Here is a 26,957-nt window from a genome sequence, read left to right as displayed (position 1 = left end):
TTACTGGTGGGATCCAGTTTGCTTGTTTCAGTGCTGTGCTCTGTAAAACTCAGCTTGGGATTCCCCATGTATTATGACTAATTCATGCCTGCTTGTGGATGGAGAAAGCAAGTTTTCTTACCTCCAACAGGATTCTCCGAAAATAGCAGAATGAATTAGCCATACTTAATACTTGCTTGTGTCCCTGGAGAGTTGATTGCCTTGCTAAAGCTTAAACTCTGGAAGGAACTGAGGGGCTCATGCGGGTAACGCACACACAGGAATTCCTGCGCATGATCAGTAAAGTCTTTACTGAATTCTGAGAGCTGGGTCCTTGTCTGCACCATCAGATGACATTACTCATTTGCTTTCCATGTGTTGCTTTTCGAAGCTGCCATATAAAAACTGAAAATTAAATCAAGACTTGTCAATATTGGAAATATTTTGTTTGTATTAAGAATATTTCACAAAAATGGGTAAAAATTGGCACATTTCCAGAGATCTCATACCATGTTGCAGTGTACCACACCGCAGATTTCTTTGTTGCTCTCAACTCATTACAATAGAGGCATGTTGGAGAGGTTATAAACAGATATTATAATTAATGACTGTATTGAACATATTCTCTGTTTCTGCAGATGGGAAATAAGTTCATATTTGGTTGAGACTGAAATGCCTTGGTTTCTGCTATAGCAATGAGGCCATTGATTTGTAATCTGTAAACTGTACTACTCATTTATAGAGTGAGATAAATTACATACCATATAACAATTATTAAACATTTAAAAATTCAAAAACCTTTTTTCAGTGGTGAATTAGATGTTCAGCTTTAACTTTTTATTTTCTATATTTAGGCATTGGATCGGGAGTCAGTTTTCTATTTAATAACCAACACAAATTCAACATTTTGACATTATATTCAACCACAAGGTAGGACTGTCTATGTATCTTGCACAATAAAATGAAGATTTATTTTTCAGGTGCTGTAACAAGATATGAAATTTACTTTTGATATAAAATGTATCTGTTTAAGTACAAAAGCATGTCAAATGTGTGAAATACAGTTTTTAACTAGTAGGCTAGTTCTGTCAATCTAATTTGTAGTTTTCTTTTTCCTTCCAGAATCTTTTTTTGATTTCCCAAAATCAAATTAGATTGATTTGCTTGTGAGGCCTTTGTTAAAATAAATCTGTTATTAAAACCATTCTGCACTGGCTTTTATTAATTTTGATTGAAAAACAGATTTTCTTTTGACATGTTAAAGGTATTGAAGGAATAAATAAATAATTCACATGAATCCCAAATGATAGCAAATTTAAGTACTATGGCTAAACGTCAAAACCAGTCTCAAGTGCCAGTAGTGTATCACAGTTATAGTAGAGACGCAAAAGATAAATGACCTGTCATAATAGGCTTCATCAAATGCATAAATCTGCCAGATGAGTGGCCTTATATTTAATCATCGGTCACAATAAATATTTTTTTGGTATTTTTTCTTATGCAATGTGCAGCTCATGTAGTTATTTAGTCCACTTACTTAGCTTAAAAAATGCGCTGAAGCCAGGAACAGTAAACATGCCCGACATGGAACCATGTTTCGAACTCCTGTTGTTCTTTCTCAAGGGCTTAGTTCGGCGTTGTAGTTGTAGTCCGTCTTGATTTTAGATTCAGTGAATTGTGTAATGGCGTTTCCGCGTGTATTCTGCTGGAGAGATTCTAATGCTAGTGTAGTGTCTTCGCTCATTATGGGACCGATGCAAAACAGTGTGCTCAGTCGAGCGCACTGTTTAACCCATAGTTGGACACATGTTTTGGAGGCACGTCCACTGCCCGTTTTGCTATAAGGGGATTAGCATGTCCACAGCGCGCGTCCAAAGTGCCATGAAACTAATAGCGCTCATTACGTGCAAATGCATGTTGATGAGGCTATTAATTATTCACCCCACATGCAAAAAGAAAAGTGCACCAGAACTGCACATCTTTATGCACAAAAATTGCCTGCCCAGAGCAGGTGTTAATTTCTGAACACCCCAAAAAAGTTGTACAGAAAAGCAGAAAAAAATGGCATGGTCAAGTTAGGGAAACGGACGCTCAGTTAAGAGTGTCCATTTTCCTCACCCGGTTAGGAAAACAGATGCTTGTAAAATTGAGCATCCGCTTTCCTAACCCGCGAACAGCCGATGCCTCCTTGGTGACCCGACCTCTAATTTAAATATTCTCCTAAGTCAAGCAGGATGGTAGACCTCACATGTGGGTGACATCATCCAATGGAGCCCAGCACAGACAGAGCTTGCCCAGCCTGCTGCTACCCATGTGTCCACGCGAGGTCCCCCTTCAGTCTCTCATTTCTGTGGTGCAGTAGCCTCACGGTTGTGGAGCTCCAAATTCTCGAAAGTTTTTTCTGTCTTTTCAGTTTTTTCCTGCGTCGGGTCCCCCTTCGTGTTCGGTTCCTCCATTCGGTAGGTACCCTTGGCTTTTGCCTTTGTTATTCGCAATCGATTCCAGACTCCTGCACCGTGGTGCCCATCAGTCATCGACCGCGTGTCGGCCTCCTTTTTCGATGGCTGTGCTCCCTCAACTTAAAGGAGACTTACGACCATATTGCAATTGTCCCCAACCACAGGAAGTACCTCCGCTTTCTGGTGGGGACAGCACATTTTCAGTACAATGTGCTGCCCGTTGGGCTAGCTTCAGCCCCACATTGCCTACCTCAGGCATCGCTCGGTCCATGTCTTTCCATACCTGGATGATTGGCTGATCCGAAGCGACTCCCACTCTGGGGCCCTGAATGCACTGGCCTTGACTGTTCAGACCTTACAGACATTGGGGAAGTTGATAACGAATCCCAATCACATCTCAATCTGTCTCCACGGCTGGACTTTATCGGCACCAGGTTGGATACGGCACAAGCAAAGGCTTTTCTGCCCAAGGATCGAGCAGTTGCCCTCTCCTCGCTGGCTACCCTTATTCGCAACAGAAAGAGGGTGCTGGCCCGTCTGCTGCTCCGCCTGCTGGGCCATATGGCGACCTCAGTCCACGTAACCCCCTTGGCCCGCCTCCGCATGAGGGAACCTCAGTGGTCCTTGCAGTTCCAGTGGTGCCAGGCATCCCAGAATCTGACTTTCTTCGCCTCTCCCTGACCTGGTGGGAGGCCCTGCCCAATCTGGAAACCAGGCTTCCATTTCAGCCCACACCACCCACGAACGATGCCTCACCTTAGGTGTGAGGGGCCCACACAGCCTGCATACCCAGGGCCTTTGGACTGCGGCCAAGGCCCGCTACCAGATAAATTTCCTGGAGATGCGGGCGATCCGCTATGCCTTGTGGGCCTTCCAGGACAGGCTGTCCTCCCAAGGTCGTCCTCATCAGAACAGACAACCAAGTGGCAATGTGGTATATCACAAGCAGGGCGGCACAGGCTCCTTCCCCCTCTGCCAGAAAGTGATATAGTTTAGGATTGGGCCCTTTCCAGAGGGATGTACCTACGGGCCACCTACCTGCCAGGTCACCTGAACATGCTGGCGGACCGCCTCAGCCAGTCCTTTCAGCCACCCAAGTGGTCCCTGAATCCAGCGGTGACAACCGACTTATTCTGTCGCTGGGGCATGCCGGAATTGGACCCGTTTGCCTCTCCCCACAATCACAAGGTGAATGTTTTCTGCTACCTGATTCTGGGGAAGGACCACCTGGCCTGTGATGCGTTCTCCCTTCACTGGGGTCAAGGTCTCATGTACGCGTACCCCTCATCCCGCTCCTCTCGAGGACTCTCACGAAACTGCAAGAGGACGGGGGTCCATGATCCTGGTGGCACCCTCTTGGCCAAGACAGGTGTGGTTTCCCTCTGCTCCAGGACCTGTCTATGAGCAGCCGCTTGGGACGGCTCCCGACCTCCTATCTCAGAACAAAGGCACCCTGCATCACCCGAACCTCCGGGCCCTGGCCCTCACGGCGTGAATGTTGAGTGCATGATCCTACAGCTCTTGGGCGGTGGTCTCCAGGGTCTTGATTGAACCCCGGAAACCTTCCACCCGGAAATCTTACAGCTCGAAGTGGAAGCGTTTCTCCATCAGGTGCGGCAGGCACGGACTGGATCCTTTCTCCTATCTGCTCCCCCGCCTGCTGGACTATCTCTAAACCAGCTCAGTCTGAGTACACCTCAGTGCCCTCAGCGCCTATCACCAGGGTGTCGCCGGGGCGCCCATTTCAGTCCAGCTACTGGTTGGGCGTTTCATGTGGGGCCAGGTTCAACTGAAGCCCCCGCTTCACCCACCAGCGACCTCTTGGGATCTCAATGTTGACCTGGCGAGGCTCATGCAGCATCCGTTCAAGCCTCTCAAATCCTGTAACCTGAAGTTCCTCACCTTTGTGACTTTTGACATCAATAGGCTGGGAGCAGCAGTAGGAAAGCAGACCCTATCCAACTGGCTAGCGGATTGCATTGCCTTCTGCTACGAGCAGGCAGGCCTCCAGCTGGCTGGTAGGGTGAAGACTCACTCTGTGCTGGCTATGGCGGTGTCAGTGGCCCATCTGCGTGCAGTCCCTGTCATCGAAATCTGCAGGGCCGTGACCTGGAGTTCTCTCCACACATTTGCGGCTCACTACTGTCTCGACGGGGATAGTCACCAGGACAGTGCTTTTGACCAGTCTGTTCTCTGCAATATATTCCAGTCCTGAACCCATATGTTTTCATCGTGCTGTCTGTGGGGCCAGACTGCCCCTGTTTTCCCACAGTGCTGCAGTTGTGTTGTGCCCGTTGGCACCCTGTTCGGCTACAGGTGTTCTCCTAGGACAGCAGGATGTTGGTCCTCAGGAATCCCGCCTGCCTCCCCACGACATTGGGTTCACCTTTGGTTTGTTATATTATTTTTGTCGCTCATACTTTTGCTATGTTACGAGACTGAAGGGGGGACTTCATGTGGACATGCAGATAGCAGGCTGGGCATGCTCAGGCTGCCAGTTTTCCGTGCTGGGCTCTATCTGATAATGTCACCCACACATAAGGACCAACATCCTGCTGTCCTAGATTAGTTAAGCAACTGTGCTTTGCATGGTGCCCCCAGGAGAGGTGCCTGGGCGTGTGTTAGGAAAGCGGGCGCTCAACAGAGCACACTTTTTCTTTTTTTTTTTTTGCATTGGCCCCCCTATGAGTGTGGGACATTACTGCCAGTAGCAACATGGGGTGAGAGGAATTCCCAACTGCTGCTAACTGGGGCAACAAGGGTTTGGAGCTATTGGAGTTGAATCTGAGACATGTTTACTGAAAGAATGCTGAGATGCCTCATGTGAGTCAGCTGAGGAGTATTCCTGGAAGGTCAATAAAAGATGCAAATAGAATTCATTTGGGCATTCAGCTGTTAACAAAATGAGTTTTTGGAGTAAACAGAAGTAAAGCGCATGAGACTGAAATACTTTTCAAGTCCCCAGGACTAGGATGGCATTTAAATATTAACCTGTACGAATGGAACAGGAGTCTAACTAATCTGCATCTTTGGCAAAGTGTCTTTTTTTTTTTTTTTTAAATAACCTTTGCAAGAATCAGCAGAAACTATGTCTATAGGACATGGGGGTCTATAGGGACATGGGGGTCAGATATTGTACTGATTGAACTGGGGCAAAAAATTAAAAACAGATGTAGAAAATGGTATAAATGTTCGAGAAAAAGTGACTCTCATTAAGTGCCATATTGGTGAACAGATTTTCTAGCATGTTTCCTTAAGAAAAAAGAGCAGCAAGGAGACTGAGTGAGTGGCAGGGTCATGTGGAAACTCTCCAAGAAGAAATAATGTAAGTCTCTGCAATGTGCTTAAAGGGATAAAATTAACAATATAATGCAGATTATGAAAGACTTGTTACATCGTGTGCTCATTCAAATTTTACTGCATCATCACTACAATCCAGGACAGCAATTTGAAATGATTCTGAATCCGGGAATAGCGGCCACTGTACCTTTGTAGCCTATTTTCATGCATTTTGGAAGTAAGCAAATACTCTTTAGCAAGATAAGAGGAGAAAATTGTATATTGTGTAAAAGAGAAAATATAACTACCAGGATTTATCACAATATCCATTCTATGGTAGAAATGAGGTAGCAGCAGAGATACTGTGGAATGAGGCAAAATTGTACTCTGAGGGGACTTAATTGCCCTGATCACTGCCAAAAAAAAGAGAATTAAAGAAGGTATGGAGTATAATTTAGACAAGCGGTGACTAGTCTGTGGGACTGAACAAAAGATAGAATTCATCACAGCAAAGGAAGGCCGTACTGCATAAGTAGGCTATGCTAAGCTTGGTAATAGAACAAGGCATGCTATTAGATGGACCAAACAAATAGTATCACTATTTATTTCATGCTTTTCCACCTAATGTAGCTTAAAGTATTACAACAAGGTGGGTCTACATTCAAGTACATACAATAAGATATGATAAATACCAGCTACGTTAAAATATAAACATTTAGGACATATAATTGGGTAACAGCTGAAATAAGACACCATAGCTAATGGTATAGGAGGAGACTAAATTAAGCAGATTCCAAGTAAACATGCATATTTCAGAGCATCAACAAATCTTAAAATAATACAACATAAAACATTGTTAAAATATAAAATCACATCATTAAAATCATAAAAATATCATACATACTTAAAATATTTCTCCCCTTGAAAAGTTAAAGCGTTAGTAGTCTAAACAATATAAAATCTTTGTTCATTACATATATGCCAAACTCGGTATATAGTATAACAGGATAAACACATATTGTCAATATACAAACTCCCATATCTAAAATTATAATTTTATTTAAGCAAACTTCAATATTCAATGTTTAAAGTGATTAGGAGTTATTTAGGCAAATATCAGACAGTCTTGAGGTCTTGTGGCACATCTGGATAGGAAGATGGGTCAAAGGTGCAGAGTTTTAAGTGTCAGCATGACTAGGCAGGCATGTAAAATGAGTGCATAGAGCAGGAAAGTTTTATATAGGATGAGGCAACTGCTGTTATTGCTAGTATCAGCATTATTATTTTTTTTTTTTTTAACTTGGCTCGATGGTGTATCGTAAGTCAGTGCAGCAATTGTAGGATAGGAGTGATCCTTTCAAATTTACTTGGCATTTTTCAGCATTAGAGCTGTAGTGTTTTGAATGAGTTGTAGGCACCAGTTTAGTGTAGTTCTTTTTATTTTTTTTTCTAAATTTTGGTTACTCAGTGTAAAGCAATTTGTAGAATTCAAGTGGGAAATTATCCAAGCTTGGATGACTGACAGAGGTAGGGCTGTCAAAGAAAGGATGGAGATGGTATAGTTGGCAAAGTTGAATATCGCTATAAGCTAGGACTTGAGCTTCCTTCGTGAGCTTAAGACTTCAGTACTCATCCCAAACGGAGAGGCAGAATTGTCTCTTCAAAGATACCTTGGATGTTAAATTTCCGGATTCTTTTTTGCATATCCACAGTACTTCTGTCTTTTGTAGATTTAGTTTCAATTTATTTTGGTGCAGCCTGCTGAAAATCATTCCCAGAAATTTGTTCCCATCCTTTAGGTACTTATAGGGCTGAACCCCGGGTATTGGTGCGCAGGCTGGGCCAGACAAAGGGCTACACCTTGGAATTAAGTTTCATTCTGGTAGATTGAGGCCTGGATCTTGGAGTCAGGAGATAGCAGGCTGTAGCAGATGTGAATCTGGAGCTTTGCTACAGGCTAGGAACTAGAATCAGGTAGATTAGAATGCTGGACCAGATCTTAGAAGCAGGCTGTAATTGCAGTTCAGGAACCAAAGTCAGGAAACCAATCACAAGCAATAGTAGAGCTAGTAAACATGAACTGATAGAGCTTCAGGAAGAAACTGAAAGACTAGAACTACAAGATTGAAATGACAGACTGGGACCAGAGTTTTTACATAAGGTCTGGAGTGTCAAGATTCAGCATGTAGCAACTCCAGTTGTAAAAGGGTGAATCAGCCTTTGGATCATAGAAAACAACTTCCTGTTCCTCTGCAACCTTTTTTGACTTGGCTCCAGCCAATTGCTTATACCCAGAGGTATACCCAGTCTTCTCTGCTGCTTCCCTTTCTTCAGATCCCCAGCTAGTTCTGAGGATTAGGACTCCTGTCTTGAACACCAGGACTGGTCTCTGGTTCAGGTTCCTGCCTGGGTTTCACCCTAACAAGGTCAGGGCCAAATGGGGCTAATAGCTGTATATCATTGACATAAAAGAAGTAGGTGATCTGATAGTCTCTCATGATTTTCCCTAGTGGTGCCGTGTAGTATAGGCAATAATATAGATTTTTGTGGAACTCCGCAGGAGACAATGGAGCGTGATGATACTGATCTCAAGGACAAAGTCTGGGAGTGATTCTGGAAGGAAGATTTGGTCCAGGCTAGCACTGGGCCTGCAAGACCCAGGTCCTTTTAGGTGAGTGATTAGGATTCATAGTCTGTGGTGTCAAACGCTGCAAAGAGTTCAGACAGCACCAAGAGGGCTGTTTGCTCATGATCCATGCATAGTTGAAGTTCATCAACATGCCTAACTAGTCCCATATTAGAACTAAAATGAGGCCTAAAGCCTGATTGGAAAGAGTCAGCAGAAAATAGGATAGCTGTAATTGAACTGCTTTTTCTTTGTTCTTTCCTAAAAATAATAGATTTGAGCTTGTTTTGGATTCAGGCTGGATTACTTTAAGATTGGCCTGATTATTGGTATGTTTATGTGGCTTTTTTTGGTTTGTTTTTAAGGAGTCTGGTAGGTGACCATCCTCTAACCATGTATTTATACTTTATTGGAGACTATCAAGTATTCTGACTTTGGACTGTTTGACTACCCAAGAGGGGCAGGTGTTCTCATGGCAGCTTAAAGTGAGATAGGAGGGTGTCTGTGTCCTCCTTTCACAGCAGGTGAAATTTCAAATTTTTGGGAGTGATTGGGCTAATGGCAGAATTTTTCCAAGCTGAGTCCAGTTCTGTCCATATGTATGTGATCATATCTGAGAAAAATTTGCTAGCTTGTTGTAGTATGTCTTTGACACTGCGTTAGGAGATAGGGAAGGCATGGTCCTAGTAGTTTGTTTTACGTTTGAAATAGCTCTCTTAGACCTAGATTCATCATTTTGCTATACATTTCATACGAATAGCACAAATGATTTAAAAAAAAAAAAAAAGGGCATGGTTAGGATAATTTTTGAGTTACTGCATCGCATAGGTATTTTACTGCAACACATGTTCAGTTTATCATGACCATGATATTTTTACATCACAAGCTGAGAATTGCCGAGACAGGCTTTTCTATTAGAGAGACTCTTTATAAGCCTCTAATATAAGTAAACTATTTATACCACTGTAGGAGGGGCAACTAGTAACTCAAGATGAGGTTTAGGTGGTGGTCTAGGATTTGGGGGGGCAGTTTTGCATGCACAGTCAGAGGTACGAACAACACAGTACACATCAGTGAAGATTTGATGTGATTTGGAGTGAGAGAAGTTATGCAAAGATGAGATTTGTTCATTGTACTCTCGACCTAGCTTGATAGCAGCTAAGTAGAGAGTTCATCAAGCTAGGTTGAGAGTTCTGGATTCTTAATTTGGTGCTGGACCTTTTGGCGGGCACTATGTTCCGACCACTTCATAGCCTTCTTTACAGTTGTTGACTTTGAAGACTGTGTTCCTGGTGGCTATGTGTTCTGTGCGTTGGATTTCTGAGCTGCAGGCCTTGTCTTGCTGGGAGCCATTCCTTTGGGTGACTCTGGGGGCATTTCAGCTGCATACTGTTCCATCCTTCTTGTCCAAGGTAGTCTCAGACTTTCATTTGAATCAGTCCATCTCCTTGCCATCCTTGGATAAGGTCAGGATGCGGAGGAGTTTCGCCTTTTGCACTCCTTGGATGTAAAGCGTTTTGTCATGTGGTATCTGGCGGTCTCTGAGTCTTTTTGAAAGACGGAGTGGCTTCATGGGCTACCATAGCTTGTTGGATTAAGGAGGTGGTCACAGCCGAGTATGTGGATGCTGGAAAGCCGTTGCCTACTCAGGTTAGGGCCCATTCCACTAGGGTTCAGACAGTGTCATGTGTGGAGGTTAGTCTGTTGTCTCGTGTCGATATCTGCCGAGTTGCGATGTGGTCCTCCTTGGACACTTTTTATAGGTTTTATTGTCTGGATGTTCAGGCCCAGGAGGATGCAGTCTTTGCATGTGCAGTGTTAACTGGACCATGAGCAGCCTCCCACCCTGTTGGGGAGTAGCTTTGATACATCCCACTGGTCCTGAGTCCATCTGTCTACACGCTAGGAAATGGAGAAGTTATTTACATGATAATTTTCCTTAGTGTAGACAGATGGATTCAGCTTGCCGCTCTCAACTGCCTCATGAGTATGTCAATAGTTCTCCTGTGGGGCTCTGGGTCCCAAGGGATTACTGGCAAGTGTTCATCCAGTCCCTAGCTTGGGGTACCTAGAATCTTATGTGAGTTCAGTGTTTATGGTTGGTTGAGTACAGTTCTGTTATCTGTTTTTAATCATTTTTAATCAAGCTTTTTGCTAGTCAGTCCACAGTTGCTTTTGAAGAGAATACTGGGAGGCTGGGGACACTGCAGGGTTATATATACTGTGACATCAGCATGTGCCATCTCCATCTGCTGGCAGGGGAGCATAAACCCACTGGTCCTGAGTCCATCTGTCTACACTAAGGAAAACAAAATTATTAGGTAAGTAATTTCTCTAGTAGGTTAAGTAATGGTCATAAAGTAGAAGAGTAAACTTTAAGAGTAGCTGTAATACCACAGAAATCCATTGATCAAATCAAAGTAATGGTGATCTAAGGTGGGACCAGGTTAAAGCAGAAGAGATCATAGTATGTTAGAAAATTGTGGTATCATCCATATAATGGTTAAGTAGTAATACATTATGAAGAGTGAAAGAAGAAATAGATGTTGCCTGACAAAGTGATGGATGGATGTAAATCGTCATCAGGTTAATACCTGTTTCAATTATTGCAACAGTATGTATAAGAAATATACGCCCACTAAAGGTACATGTGGTAGTGGAGTTCTTGCACACAGCTTTGTTTGCAGCCAACTGAATGCACAGACCTACTCTTTTTACCTACCTTGCAGTTCTTCAGTATCTATTGTACTAAGATGATTTTGCATGCTCAAAAGATGTTGTTTTATTTATTTGTTTGTTTATTTAAAATCTTTTCTATACTGTTGTTAAGTTATATACCATCGCAACGGTTTACAGAAAGGCACATATAATAATGTTGGGAACTGTATAGGGTAGTACGTTCTATAAAAAGTGCCATCAAGGTTCAGTTACATAGTTTCATAATAAGATTATTTGATGACTGTAATAAATCTTGTCCTTTTATACATGTATCAATTTTATTTTTGTGTATAACTCTTTTGAACTGTATATTTTCTCTTCTGCTAGCGGTGAAATAAAATAATAAATATGCACTTATTGGGCTAAGTGCAGTGTGCTGATGTTCTACTACCTGCTTTACGCTTATAATCTCCGTTCTCTTTGTAAAATGCTTGTTTAAAAAGCTTGAAATGTCTTTGTAGTCTAATCTCTAGGGGCATGGTGTTCCATAGTATCAGTCCTGCCATTCTCTAATTTAGGACAGCAAGACTGACCCAACAGAAGGGATGGTTAGGAAAGCTTTGTTAGCCGATCTCAGGTTTCTATGTGGGACATGTACACGCAGTGCTGTGTTCAGTTTGCCTAAACATTTCTTAATGTAAGCTATTGTAACCAAAATGTGAAAAAAATGAATTAGAACAAAACACATCTGACACACTTTCCAGTGATCATATTGAGGTCTTGTAAGTACCTAAGTGTAACCTCCTAAATATCAGCTCATTCTGTTTGCTAGTGTCTCGTGGTACTAGGTTGTAGACAGACAGGATCCCTACATAAGGCATTCTTGCTTTACTTTGTACAGAAAAACCTAAAAACTGGTAAATGAAGCTGGTCTTTTTATTGTAAATTTGGTATAATTCTGGCAAATTCTGTATTTTAAAATGGAAAATTAGTTAAGACCATATCTCTCCAATACTTTCTACCTGAGCTGTTATCAGCCTCTCTTCCTCCATAGGGTGCAGTTGCACTTGCAGTTTTGTTTAAGATATACACAGATATCAAGATACAAAACTTACGTTTAATTGTTAAAGCTTAACTGAAAGTTGTTTTTGGGGGGTAGAGAGGTTTTAAACATATTTCACAATTTAAAGGCAGATCCTATCCATTTTTGCCTTTGGATTGTGTTTCCAACACTTCAGTAATTTAATTGTTGAAATATCTGGGAAAAAGCAGATCATCTTGATTCCCACTGTAAAAGAGCACGATAGATTTTTTTTGTTGTATGGGTAAAGATTATTCTTGCTAAAAAATGCAAAATGATCTGCAGTGTGATGTTTTACCCAGTTTTGATTAGCATCTTAACTATGCTGTATGTCTTCAAAGTTTTAACAGACTGCTTTTCTGTGTCTTTCAGCAAAGAAAGAGAGAGAGCAAGAGCTGGTCAGAGTAATATAGTTAACAGAATGTTTTTACACGAGGCTGTCATAGGAGAAAACCAAGAGTCACTGCAATACAGTGTAATTCCTCAGGTTCAGGAGGCATGCCGAGCAGTTGATGGATTCATCTATGTTGCAAATGCTGAAGCCCATAAAAGTAAGGGTTTGTTTTAATTAGAATTCATCTTTAGTAAATATTCTTGGATCTGTGTTACTGCAGCAATACACACATTTAATCTTAGTTTGGAGACATTTCTAATTTATTTAAAAGATGCTGTAAAACAAAGGACCTTTTGGGGTTCATAAATTTAAGGCAAGTTTGTTGGTCAGATATGTAAAAAAAAAAAAATAATAAAGTATGCGTTCAGTTTCTACATAGTATAGTGTTCATGAAACTCAAATGGTGACTTTGATATTATCAAAAAATTATTAGTAGAACCTCTGATCATCTTGTGAGCAAGAGAGGAAAAAAGTACTATTTTATGGTATTTTTCTTTGTGTGCTATCATATATTCTTTTGCTTTAAGTACTGAGGGGTCTGTTTACTAATCAGTATTGGGTTTTAACACATGCTGTTAGCATGTTTCCTAACACCCAATTCAGTAAACAGGTTAATGTTTGACATTCGCATACACATTAGTGTTGTTGTGATACAATATTAACATGCATGCAAATGACCCCCAAAAGAAGGTCAGTCTATGCTAATTGGCTCATTAGTTATTGATGTTGAATTCATTATCTAGTTCAGTGGTTCCCAAACCTGTCCTGGGTAACCTTCAGTCAGGTTTTCAGGATCTCTACAATGATGAATATGAATGATATAAATTTGCATTTATTGGAGGCAGTGCATGCTAATTTATCTCATGCATATTCATTGTGGGTATCCTGAAAATCTAGCTGGTTAGGGGTCTTGGGGGACAGGTTTCGAGAACCAATGATCTAGCATTAATGTCTGATGGACCGAATATGGGCCACATAAATCTAGAAAGTTAATGACAAATCAGGAGGCTACATAAAAGTATATATTGAAAGTTCTGTCCAAGTGTCTAATGTGAATTTTCTAGAAATCTTATACGGGACTTAATTTTTGTTAGAGCATCTAGTGAGTTAATGCAGTCCTGCTCCTTTATTTTCTTCTTCTGGTCCGACCACTGTTCTTTAGTCTTCTCGATACAGTGTCAGTAAACTGAAGAGTCATGTGAGGAAGTACACCTGAACCTAAGAAATATTAATGTAGAAGAACTCATTATTGAATTGTGATAGTTTCCTCCTAATTTCAGTGATCTCTTTCCCATTTCTCAAGTTAAATGGGATTCTCTCTTAAGATAGGCTTTACACAAAGTTGTTCTCCTAGGACAAGCAGGATGGTAGTCCTCACATTTGGGTGACATCTGATGGAGCCCAGCACGGAAAACTTCTGTCAAACGGGCCAATACAGTAAGGAGCGGTAGGGAGAGCTGCGTTAGTGCCGGGCGCACCCGCGGTTGCCGCACGCACAGTCCAGCTCACCTACCGCTCGATACTGTATGTAAATAGTTTGCAAATGCAAGCTGCGTCTAAGAAGCGTCCGTGAAACGTTAGGCCCACGTAACCCATTTTACTGTATAGAGCCCTATACAGTATCCTGGGTGCGCTGGCCTAACGCTTCACGGACACGCTGGTATCTGTCATTTCAAATGTCATTTCAAATGACATTTGAAATGACAGGTACCAGGAAGTGGACGGTTCACCTACGCTCGGGATTGCCAGTCCTCGCTCCTCTCCTCCCGAAGCAAGCAATGAAAGTGGAAAAAACCAAAAAAAAGCGGAAAAAAAAAAAGTAGCAAGAGAGAGAGGGGAGAGAGGGACGGGCAATCCTACGCTCTGGATTGTCAGTCCTCTCTCCCCTCCTCCCGAAGCAAGGTGCGAAAAGCAGCCTTGCTTTTCGGGAGGAGGTGAGAGAGGACTGGCAGTGAAAAGCAACGAAGCGACTTACTTATTTTGCAGCCCCCCTCCGGAGACGGACATCGGCGACGAGGGACCGCGGCTCCCCTCCCCTGCCTCCAGCTGCCCGCGAAGATAGACGCATCGCACGGGCGAAAGCGGCCCCTGTGCGTGCAATTGGGCCGCTCAAGATGTGACGTCACGATGTTTGGCGTCACGGCATGTGACGTCACGGCTTGAGCGGCCAATTGCATGCACAGGGGCCGCTTTCGCCTGTGCGATGCGTCTGTCTTCGCGGGCAGCTGGAGGCAGGGGAGGGGAGCCACGGTCCCTCGTCGCCGATGTCCTTCTCCGGAGAGGGGCTGCAAAAAAAGTAAGTCGCTTTGTTGCTTTTCACTGCCAGTCCTCTCTCCCCTCCTCCCGAAAAGCAAGGCTGCTTTTCGCGCCTTGCTTCGGGAGGAGGGGAGAGAGGACTGGCAATCCCGAGCGTAGGATTTCCCGTCCTCTCTCCCCTTTCTCTCTTGCAACTTTTTTTTCCGCTTTTCCGCTTTTTTTTTTTTTTTTTGCTTTTTTCCGCTTTCGTTGCTTTGGGAGGAGGGGAGAGGACTGGGGCTGCCCCGGAGACCAGCACCCATGGACGCGGCCAGGTGAGTGAGGGCTGGGGGAAAGTTTGCCGCCTACCCTTACCCCTGCCTCTAACGCAGGGGTAAGGGTAGGCGGTAATTTAGCAGGTTAAACGCGCAGCAAAACAGCAGGGTAAAAAAGCGATAGTCGAGGCGCGCCTTACTGTATGGGAGGGAATAGCTAATTCGATCGTTTACATGTAATATACATGCCGCGGGCGGAAGGGGTTACCCGGTGATTTAAGGACGCGGTAAGAGTAGGTTAAAGGGGATTGTGTATCGCAGGAAGGGCTAACGCGGCCGAAACGTGGGTAGAAAGCGGGTTAGGAGCAGGGTAACCGCGGCCGCACTTTACTGTATTCACCCGAAAGTTTCTAGAAACTTTTCCGCAGTGCAGTAGCTTCGTGGTTTGGAACTCCAACCTCCTTCGAAATTGTTCAGAAATGTTTCCTCTGTTCTCAAGTGTCTTTTCCATGTCAGGTCCCCCTACGCTGTCAGTGTCCTTCCATCTTGGTAGGTACCCTTTTTTTTTCGGCTATTTTTTCGTACTTCGCTGTCTATTCCCGACCCTTTGCACCGTGATGCCCATCAGCCATCAACCGCATGCTGGCTCTTTTTCAATAGCGGCGTCCAGTTTTTGACTGTGCCCCCAGAGCCCGCGGACCATGTCCATCCCGGATCCGCACAAGATCCGTATCCTCTGCCTGGGGGCCTTGCACGATGTCTGTGGGTGCCATTTGTGTGATTAAATGACACCAAGGAGCATTGGGCACGCCTAGATAAAATGGAGAAAATCTTTGGGACCCCGAAGTCCTCCACTCCTGCTTCGGTGTCCTCTAAGCCCAAGGATCATGGGGAACCATCTCTCCCTTCCCCTCGCTATCCAGCACCCCTAAGTATTGGGACAGGGGTACTGATCCTCTGTGGTCTCTCCCCTCCCTCAGATCTCTGGATCATCGACATCCTCAGCGCCAGGGAAAGACCTGGCCGAGCACCGGTCACTGTCTCAGCATGGTTCCGGTTCTGGAGTGGCATTGGCGCTGCCGAACTGTCATCAAAGCATCACCGGCGGCCCCTGCTTCCAGTGCCCCGGTAGACCGAGGTGTTCCCCACTGAGTCCAGTGCAGGTTGCTGTGCCACCTCGGAACCCGAGGATGTGCCGGCGACGCCTCATCCCCCTCCATCAGTTCTGATCACTCAGGACTTCTAGGAGGAGTTGGTCCACAGAATGCATTTGGCGGTGCTCAAAGCGCTACAAAGTGTTGAGCTGCCAGTGCTTGAGCCTCCACCAACGATAATCGCACCTCTGCTGGAGCATCTGGACATCCTTCTCTGTACCTTACCAATACAATCAGTACCTGAGGGACCTTCGATGCCTCAGCGGCCAGTGCCCTCCACCAGAGAGCAATCCCGATCATCGAGGCCTCTGTGGCTCCCCAAGCCGCTACCGGTTCCACCCAGCTTGCCGCAGCTCAATTTAAAAGTAAGCATGCGGTAAATTGTAATACAGATTACGTAGTGTACGCACTACAGTGCCCATGTGCAAAAATTTATGTGGGGCGCACGAAGCGTAAGATTCGGACACGGCTGAGAGAACACCGAAGTAGAATCAATAACCGTGACATTAAAGCACCCATGGTTCAACATAGTATTATTCATTCACATTCTTTTGAAGATTTTTTATGGATTATTCTTGAACATGTTCCACCGCATTGGAGAGGAGGAGATAGATCATCATTGTTAAATTTTAAAGAGAACCAGTGGATTTTTCGTTTGTGCTCCGTGGAACCCTATGGATTGAATGAAAAAATCGAGTGGTTTTCCCTCATCTAAATAACATCCTCAAGATGGCCAACTTTGTGATGTCATTTTCCATATTTGGTGTTACTTAGGGGTTATCCCCTTCAAAATGGCTGCTCTTCAAGATGGCTGACTTTGTGATGTCACTTTCCATATTTGGTGACATCTAGGGGCAATCCCCCTCAAAATGGCTGCTCTACACATCATTCTTTTCTTTTTGCCTAAATATGGATCTCAATCAAGGGAAATCCCTCTTACGTCATTTGCCACACATGGTCATCACCATATTTGGGATCACACATGTCATTTTCTGCTGCCTTTTTTGTTGGAGTAGTTCCCTTCAAATGCAGCGTTTTTGACGCGCTCTTTGTCAGTCGCTGAGCTAGTCACCGGTAAGACTACACTTTGACAGCGTATGTAAGTACTTTCTCCTTACACCAGGGATGTTTAATGTGTTATTTCATGGACAAAGCACAGTTTTATGCTTTTATTTATTCTTTGTCATTGTTGCAGTGCCTAAATTTATACAGTTTCTTGCTGTTTGACTGACCGCATCCTGCCACACAGTAAGTCCTTGCCTTTCCAGCCGGCTGCCATCTGTGGCGCATTAGCCGTTTGGCATGCTATAAGGACTTTTCATTTGTTTCCACACAGAATTGTATTCTTGGTATGTTGCCACCTGGAGCTCCCTGATGAAGGAGTATACAACTCCGAAACACTGCTGTGTCGGAGGAAGAACTTCGGGACTGCACATACAATTCCCAGTGTTGTGGACTGAGATAAGTGCAAGCATTAGTGTTTTCACAATATACAGTGCCTGCCTCTTTGATATAGCTCCGTAAGGAGAATATCTAGTATCCACACAGCCTATGATTAGATAAGCCCAGTGCTATTTAGGCTTTATCATATAAGCCATCAAGCACTTTGTGGCAATTTATGACGGCTGTTAGGTATCTGTTATGAAGAGTTCTCACATATAGCTGAATTTATATCTTTATGGTTTTCTCCCAAAGAAATCGTGGCAGTTCCTATCCACGATATTTTTAAGGAGCTTCTCCTCCGTATGTGGGAACACCCAGTGTCTGTGTCCCTGGTTAACAGGCCGACACCACCTATTTGGTGCAGCAGGCCTTGGGCTTTGAAAGGTGGCACCTCCCCCACCAGTCGGCGGTAGTGGAGTGCGTCCTGAAGAAAGCCAGGCATTTCCAGACACACGCTTCCACTCCTCCAGGGCGGGAACACAGGGAACTCGATAGCATTGGGAGAAAAATGTTTCAAGGTGCCATCCTGGTGGCCCGCATTGCTGCCTACCAGCTGTACATGATCCAATACAACCGCAGTCTGAGGAAACAAGTCCAAGACTCTGCGGGGGGGGGGGGGGGGGGGCCTTCCCCAGCAGCAGCAATGGTGACTGCTTTCCACATCAATCAGTCCATCATTCTCCCCATCTTCTTTCCAAGGCCTCATTCCCACCCAGGAGAACGTGCTTTCCACAACTTGGACTGCAAGCAGGCGCTCTCCTTCTATTTGGATCACACAGCAGCCCATAAACAGTCCTCCCAACTATTTGTGTCTTTTGACCCAAACAGACTGGGTTCAGCGGTGGGGAAGCAGACCCTATCGAACTGGCTGGCGGATTGTATCACCTTCTGCTAATCTCAAGCGGGACTCCAGCTAGCCAGCAGGGTGAAGGCTCACTCTGTGCGGGCCATGGCAGTATCGGCCCACCTGCGTGCAGTCCCCATTGCGGAAATTTGTCGAGCTGCAACCTGGAGTTCTCTCCACACATTCACAGCTCATTGCTGCCTCGACAGGGATAACCGCCAGGACAGTGCCTTTGGTTAGTCCGTCCTGCGCAACCAGTTCCAGTCCTGAACCCAACTCTCCTCTCATGCTCCTTGTGGGTCCAGACCACTCCCTTGTTCGGCCTCTGTGGGACCCCTTGGTTAAATGGGGCAGTCTGGAGCTTTGTAATCACCAACATGTGAGGACTACGATCCTGCTGACCTAGGAGAATACCTGTTACAGGTAAGTAACTGTGCTTTTCCTCTTAAACCTCTAAATAAATCCAGAGTTCATCAGACATGGTATCATCTTGGACTAAGATTGTTTAAAAAGTTATTGGGGAAAAATAAGCAGAATTAGAATAAATATGTAAATTTACTTCTGATAATTAGAAATTAAAGGGCTAACAGGGTCATTTATCAAATTGCTATAAGGCGTTTTCGCATGCGTTAAGGTGTCTTCGCATGCGTTAAGCCCCTTTAACGCATACGAAAATGCCTTAAACGCCTGCGAAAGCACCATAATGCATGGTGCGATGCAAATCAGAAAAAAGGGAGGAGTTTGGGGCGTGATTTGTGACTGAGTGGGCTGGGTTCACAATTTATCGCACGGCTTTAACGCCTATTTTAACTACACCTTTTTCATTTGTGTAAAGCCATGCGATAGGGCTTTATCACGCTGCAATGTTTTCACAAATGCGTTTGTAAGCTCCTGGAGAGCCAGCCTAGTTATCAGGACCATGGAGGGAGGGAGAGGGAGAGAGAGAGAGAAGCCATAATGCCCTCACACTAGATAGGTATTTATATCTCTATGGGAGGCCCACCTAGTAACTCAAGGTGAGGTTTAGGTATTAGTATAGGGGTTAGGGGCCACTTTGACATTCAAAGTGAGATGTACAAACAGAACAGTGCACTTTTGTGAAGATTTGATGACCTTTGGAGTGAGGAAACTCACCCAAAGATGAAATTTGTGCAATGTTCTCTCAACCTAGCTTGATGTTACCCAGGTAGAGAGTCCAAATACCTATCTAGTGTGAGGGCATTATGGCTAGTCTCCCTCTCCCTCTCCCTCTCTCTAGTTTTTTTATCAAGTGGGTCTGTATTTTATTTTATTTTACTCATATTATCTCTTAATTATATTCATATATTTATTTTGTGTTTCATATTTGTTATATTTTAATGGTTTGTGATGCTTTTTTCTTAGAAAATTGGCTTTTTAAATTAAATTACCATTGCCAAAAGTGGGTACGGGGACCTTTAAGGCTTAATTTGTTTGATAATCTACACTGCACGCTCTGCATTCCAGTGTTGCTAACCATTGGTTTATAAAGTACTAGACTAAGACGGTAACTTTAAAACCGGCGTGTGGGTGCACATATTATAAAATAGCCTGGCCGTGCACACAAGTGCGCCCAGTTTTAAGTGAATGTGCGCCTCTGTGTTAGTCAGTTCTACCGCGTAAATGGGGAAATTTTAAAAGGGATGAGTGTTGATGCCATTGATGGTTTTTCCACTTCCTCCCCAATTTGTCCAGTTACCAGCTAGGGCCTCCAGACCTCCCTGATTTGGTAGCCTGTACATCACCCATTTACCACAGACCCTTTACACCTCTTTGAAATGGCTCAGTAGTGGGGTTTTTTTGGTTTGGTTTTTTTTGTTTGTTGTTTTTTTTTTTAACTTGCATGCCATCCAAGCAGAAGTAAAGTTACATGACAGGAAATCTCAGTGTGCATCACATAAGTATTTACGTGCAAATTTCTGTGTCAAGTCTCAAAACGCCCAGGCCCCGCCCCTTTTTGAAAAGTTCCAAGATGTGCGCGCAGTGGCAATAATGCGCATATCTGGGTGGCTTTTAAAATCCCGTTCTGTGTGCACCAGCGCTACATATTCACGCTACCCTTAATTGATGCTCGCGTCGGACATTTAAAATTCACCTTTAAATCTCTGCGCATCCACAACACACCATGCACAAATACTGTACCGTGAATAGTTTTGAAAATTAGCCTCCCAGATCGCAAGCCCTCTGGGAAGGGACTTAACTATTCCTGTAATTGTAATTTCCCTTGAGCTTGGATTTGGAAAGGCAAGTAATTGTGTAAATTCATAAAGTATATGACTCCAAAATAAATGAAAGAAGAATAACTATTGGCTAATAGCCCTTTAAATAAATAAGGTCAAGAACTCTAGTATTTTGTCTTGTGTAGTTGTGCTACTGTATAACTGAGCAGTACACTTAGTAATGGAATGGGAATTAATTTGAAGGGTGGGTGTCTGTAGTAATGGTGTACCAGCTAAGACCTTTTTTTTATGCTGTGGAATATAAATATTTTTCAAAATGTAACAAAATTGTTGTTTTGTTTTAGATCATAACCGGCAAGATGAATATGCCCATATTTTGGCAATGACTGATCCATCCTTAGGACCTCCAAACAGACCTGTTCTGGTTTTGTCTTGTGTCACTCGAGCAGGTGTTAAACGTGTTCCCTGTGTGTATATGGCTCATGAACTCTGTATAAATCTCCTGACTCGACCATGGATGGTATGCTACATCTGTTTAGTTACTCTCTTTAAAAATGTTACTTGCAATGCTATTAAAATATAATTATTGAATACTCACAATTTTCTGCCGTTTGCTGAGGAGAGGCACAGTAGGGGATAGGTCTGATTATGTTGCATTAATACGATTCTCCTCACTGCCCCTCGCATTTCAGTTAACAAAATATTTCCACAGTGTGGCATAATCAGAATTATGATTTTGCAGTTTGAGGAGATACTGTGTCAGGCCTTTACTTTTCATAATTTGTAAGTAGCTAAATATGTTTCTCATGGATCTTGTTACTGACTTATTCCAGGAGCCAGTTACATTGGTGCATAACGAAGAGACCTAGAAATACAGGGAAAAGATGTCAGGCGTTTGTGGCACCTAATATTCAAATACACTATTTATTTTCCAGGTACAGGACACTGAAGTTGAAACTTTGACTGGACTATTAGATGGAATGGAATGGATGCTAGGACAAGTTGGAATAAAGATTTAAAAGAAACGTACACTGTAGAAATGCACAGAATATTTTTTGATGGGTGAAGGAATTAATGAAGATAAAGGATTTTCTTTTCTCATTTTTGTATTTACAGAGTCTATTCCAAGGCTAATCTAAACTTAGCATTTTTGCACATTTTATCATGTTAATCTGTATATTTTATTGTACATATGTATATAAATATGTTTATAAATTGTTTATTGGATAAAGGTTTTATTCTTCATGATCCTTGGGTTATGAGGAGAGGCGTTTCTGCATTTTGCAAGTGGCAATTCACAAACTGGTTATATTGGCCTCTCCAATATAACAGCAGATAAGTATTGTAAAGCCTGTCTAGTCTGCCCAATTTTTTTCCTGCCACAGTGCCATTGACTTCAGTTGATCTTTGGTTTTCTCCTCACCTCCTTGCAACTAGAGATCTTCTGTGCTTATCCCAAGCTGTCTTGAATTTCGCAGAGAGCAACGAGAATAAATCCCACATTATTATGGACAGCCATTGTGTATTTTGATTATCATATGTGAATAACATTTTTTAAATAAATGTTAATTTATAATGTAGTTATTTCAGGCTATTCAGACTATTGGTGCCTTTTGTAATATGTACCCTGATCCATAACATTAGTCACATCTGTTTGGCCACAATGATTGCATTCTTGTATTCTGGCTCCAGAGCAGGACTTTAAGACAAAAAAATATATATATTTTTGTAATTGTTTCAGGAAATGTTTGTTTCCTATTGTATGTTATAGAGCTGAGATGACTGATTTTTTTTCATTAAAGCTAAATAAAATGGAGATTTCACATTCTGCAGTTTAAAGGAAGTACCTTGCTACAATGGGATGGTAATTTTTAAACAGGCGTGCGAGCGCACATGTGCGCCCATTTGCTGGCTTGCGCCCATAGTCGTGGCGGTTTTATAATATTCATGTGCTTATCCGTGCATATTATAAAATAGGCTAAGTGAGCGCACACATATGCGTGCAATTTTAAGCGGATGTGTGCACAAATCCCACTTCCACCGCGTAAATGGGGGGAATTTTAAAAGGGGTGCGCCTCCACGCCATTGCCAGTTTCACCACTTCATTCCTAATTTGCCCAGGTAAGGGATAGGACTTCCAAAACCCACTAATTTAATAACCTCCCTTTTCTCCAAGGACAAGCAGGATGGTAGTCCTCACACATGGGTGACATCAGATGGAGCCCGGTCCGGAAAACTTTTCTCAAACTTTCTAGAAATTTTGACACACACTGAGTATGCCCAGCAGGCCACTAACCACGCGTCCTATTGGGGTCCCTCTTCAGTTTTTTCTGAAGAGGGACCTTGCGGTTGTAGAGCTCACGCTTTTTCTTCCTTCCAGCATTGCGTCGGATTCCTCTGCATTTCGCAGTTTTTCCCTCATTGCTTTCGGTAAGTTTTTCTAGTACTCAAGGTCGATAACAGAGAGTGTCGCCCCCTGGTAGCCGCCGGCCATAGACTGCGCGCTGCATCCTTTTTGATATGGCGTCCGGCTTTCGCCGGTGCCCCCAGACCATGTCCATCACAGATCCCCACGAGGTCGGAGTCCTCTGCCTGTGGGCATTGCACAACATCTGTAGTTGCGATCTTTGTGCCCAGATGATCCCTAAGGGCTTGGTTAGACAAAATGGAAAAGCTGTTCAGCTCTAAGAAATTGGATCTGTTGTCAGCATCCGGGACTTCTACTCTGCAAGAGAAAGGAGTCTCAGCATCAACCCTCCTTGGTGTCCACTCCGCTACCGCTCCTTGATCCCGAGGTGGGGGACCAAACGAGATCCTTATCCTCTTGGTCCAGGTCGTGTTCCTCGCCGTCACCGTTGGTCCCAGGGAAGGACAGAGGTGAGTACAGAGAGAAGTCAAGGAAACATTAACACCGCTCATTCTCTTCGAAGTCAGACAGCGGAAAGGCATCGACCGCGTTGGTGCCTCCTCCGAAGTGGTCTCGTGTGGAGGAAGGAATTCCCTCCAGTCCTGAGGCCTCTCAGCAATCCGTGCTGGTGGAAGGTTTGATTCCACCCCGTGACTCTGGGGTCCATCAGACTCCGCTGCTGCCGCCTCCTCAAGCCATTCTATCCTTGGCAGCTTTTGAGGAGGAGTTAGGCTCGTGTGGTTGGCGGTCAGCTGGGCCCTGCGGTGCATCAAGCCTCCAGTTCCACCAGGACCGCCGCAAAGCCGACTCCATTGGTGCGCTTCTGGAGCAGCTGGACCTGTTGCTCAGTGTCTTACCGATGCAGCAAGCTCTGATGCTCCAAGCCCCTTCTCAGTCAAGGGTAGCATTGCTGCTGTCGCAACTGGTTTCCATTCCGGTGAGCGACTCCTCGGACGAGGAAGGTCCATCTGAATCGATGGCCCTTCGGTTGTGCATGGCACCCCGACAATCTCTGGCTCTCCCGGGACCGATGCCATTGATGCCACCTGGCGCTCCATACACAGTGGGATCCTTCAGTGCCCGTGCGGCCCCGAATCCCACTGGTGCCCCTGTAGCCTCTTGCTCGAGGCTCAAGGCGCAGGTGGATGCTCACTCCCCTGTGTCTCTGAACGTTCACAGTGAAGGGGAAGCCCCCTATGATCCCGGTATCGGATAGGGCACTGTGTGCAGGAAGATCACAACACTCCCGGTATCAGGGATAGGGCACTGCGTGCAGGAAGATCACAACACTCCCGGTATCAGGGATAGGGCACTGCGTGCAGGAAGATCACAACACTCCCTGTATCAGGGATAAGGGCACAAGTTCTAATCACATTGACGATCACAACACTCCCTGTATCAGGGATAGGGCACAAGTTCTAGTCACATTGACTTTTTTTGTCAAGCTACCAACCGTTTCCACCCATCCCCCATATATTAAACCATCACCTCAGTGGGAATCTTGGTAACATCAATAAATAAGAGGGCAGCCAGCCAATAGGAATACATATTCATTCCTAACTGCCTTAACTGACCTTAACTTGACCTGAAAAGTATCAAACTGTATCATTTTCTGTTAGTGCGCACTAACCAAAAACCTTATTTTTCATGATAAATCGGTGGAATTCCTATTGTATCGAGTCCCTTACTGATTAATGATGATTTTAAAATTATAGGACGATAATTTAAATCGTTAAAAAACGATTCACATCCCTAATCGCTAATGGAGACATTTTTGTCTGGCTAGAATATTGACAAGACAGGCTCCTGATGAAGCTTTTCAAGTGAAACTTCGGCCATAGTTGAGCCTCTTTGAAGTTCCATTTTGCAGTTTGACCATGCTTAAAATGTTAAAACAACTTGATAAATCCGCTCAGCATGTCCAGACTATGTGTTGAAATATTGACATAAAGTTCCACTATGTGTTTATAGAAGAGGACTTACAAAGATTTGTGCAAAAAACTCTTTTCCAGCAAGACACTGCTGGGGAGGAGCCGGCTGTCTTGGTACACGTGGGCACCAACGACATAGGAAAATGTGGGAGAGAGGTCTGGAAGCCAAATTTAGGATTTTAGGTAGGAAGCTGAAATCCAGAACCTTCAGGGTGGCATTCTCTGAAATGCTTCCTGTTCCACGTGCAGGTCCCCAGAAGCAGGCAGAGCTCCAGAGTTTCAATGCGTGGATGAGACAATGGTGCAAGGAAGAGGGATTCAGCTTTGTAAGGAACTGGGGAAATTTTTGGGGAAAGGGGAGATTTTTCCAAAAGGACGGGCTTCACCTTAACCAGAGTGGAACCAAGCTGCTGGCACTAACTTTCAAAAAGGAGAGAGAGCAGCTTTTAAACTAGAACAAGGGGGAAAGCCGACAGTCACTCAGCAGTGCATGGTTTGGAGAAATGTATCCTTGAAGGATACTAATGAAACAGGAGTTAGGGCATCAAAAGCAAACATAGTTCATATGCCTATATGTAAAAAATCACCAAAGCTAATGATTTCCTAATTATCCAAAACAACTGAAAAGCAGGTTGTTAAAACAAGCAAAAACCACACTTTGAAATGTCTTTATGCCAATGCCAGAAGTCTAAGAAGTAAGATGGGAGACTTAGAGTGTATAGCAGCAAATGATGAGTGACATAATTGACATCACAGAGACTTGGTGGAAGGAGGATAACCAATGGGACAGTGCTATATCAGGGTACAAATTATATTGCAATGGTAGGAAGGATCAACTTGGTGGGGGTGTGGCACTTTGTCCGGAACGGTATAGAGTCCAACAGGATAAAGATCATACAAGAGAGTAAATGCTCAGTAGAATCTATATGGGTAGAAATCCCATGTGTGTTGGGTAAGAGTATAGTGATAGGAGTATACTACCGTCCACCTGGACAAAATGGTCAGACAGATGATGACATGCTAAGAGAAATCAGGGAAGCAAACCAATTTGGCAATGCAATAATAATGGGAGATTTCAATTACCAGAAAGAGAAGAAGCAAAGCCTTGCACATAAGCAAGTGTCACAAGACGCTGGTGCAGGATTAAAGTTTAATCACCAAGAAATGTTGTTAGAGTGTTTACACAATTAAACATCAAACACATATAAGGATTTAAACTGGCAACTCCATGAATTTCAAGTAATACTTTAAACTCGGTCCCCCGACACGGTCCCGTGTTTCGCCAGGCTGCGTCGGGGGGGAACCAGGGATACATTCAAATCTAGAGTGTAAAAACAAATACAAGTCAGTTCAAAACAATTGGTGAAGCTAGGCTACAATGTGACATACGTTTCACAAAAGTACATACCTCTAAAATGTCACCCGGAGCGCGCAGGCTCACACAGGTGACAGCTATTTAAACGGAGGAAAAGGCGCGAACGTGACAGCTTTCGCGAGAGCTGTCAAGCACTTACTTGACAGTTCCCGCGAGAGCCAGACAGCCAGAAAATCTCGATGGATATATCCCTAGTAAAACAAGTGCCACTCAATTTCTCTATTGAGGCCCTGAGGGGCAACCGTGTCAAGCGTAAAGATCCACCTCTGCTCCCTCCGGCCCAAGGCCTCAGGGAAGTCCCCACCCCGAAGGGGGGGGACGGACAACCTCAATTACTGAAAAAAGAAGGTCGGAGACGGTGTGACCAGATTGAATCCAGTGCGAAACCAGGGGCTCATCTACTCTATGAAGGCGAATGTTGGAGCAATGCTCAATCATACGGGTTTTTAACATCCGGGTAGTTTTGCCAACATAGAGTAGAGAGCAAGGACATTTAATAATGTATACTACCCCCTTTGTACAACAGTCTGATGTGGAGCGAAGTGTAAAAACTCGCCCCGTGCGAGGATGTATAAACTCAGGGGCCAGTGTGGTATGACTGCACATGGTGCAGCGGCCA

General features: G+C 44.0%; 1 protein-coding gene across 2 annotated transcripts in view; it reads left to right on the top strand.

The window, feature by feature from the left end:
• Window positions 1-22,453, top strand: part of FBXO4 (F-box protein 4) — a 70,017-nt gene extending 47,564 nt beyond the window's left edge. Inside the window, exons 4-8 of one of the 2 annotated variants that reach the window (XM_029578071.1) lie at window positions 834-909; window positions 8,278-8,388; window positions 12,455-12,633; window positions 20,970-21,145; window positions 21,561-22,453. In XM_029578071.1, coding sequence (XP_029433931.1) covers window positions 834-909; window positions 8,278-8,388; window positions 12,455-12,633; window positions 20,970-21,145; window positions 21,561-21,644 — 626 coding nt within the window. In that variant the 3' untranslated portion in view covers window positions 21,645-22,453. The remainder of the gene's footprint in view (window positions 1-833; window positions 910-8,277; window positions 8,389-12,454; window positions 12,634-20,969; window positions 21,146-21,560) is intronic. The other variant, XM_029578079.1, reaches the window with a different exon arrangement.
• Window positions 22,454-26,957: the final 4,504 nt, after the last annotated feature.

This window comes from Rhinatrema bivittatum, chromosome 1 (genome assembly GCF_901001135.1).
Source record: "Rhinatrema bivittatum chromosome 1, aRhiBiv1.1, whole genome shotgun sequence".
NCBI lineage: Eukaryota > Metazoa > Chordata > Amphibia > Gymnophiona > Rhinatrematidae > Rhinatrema > Rhinatrema bivittatum.
This window is presented reverse-complemented; position numbering and strand designations above follow the sequence as displayed.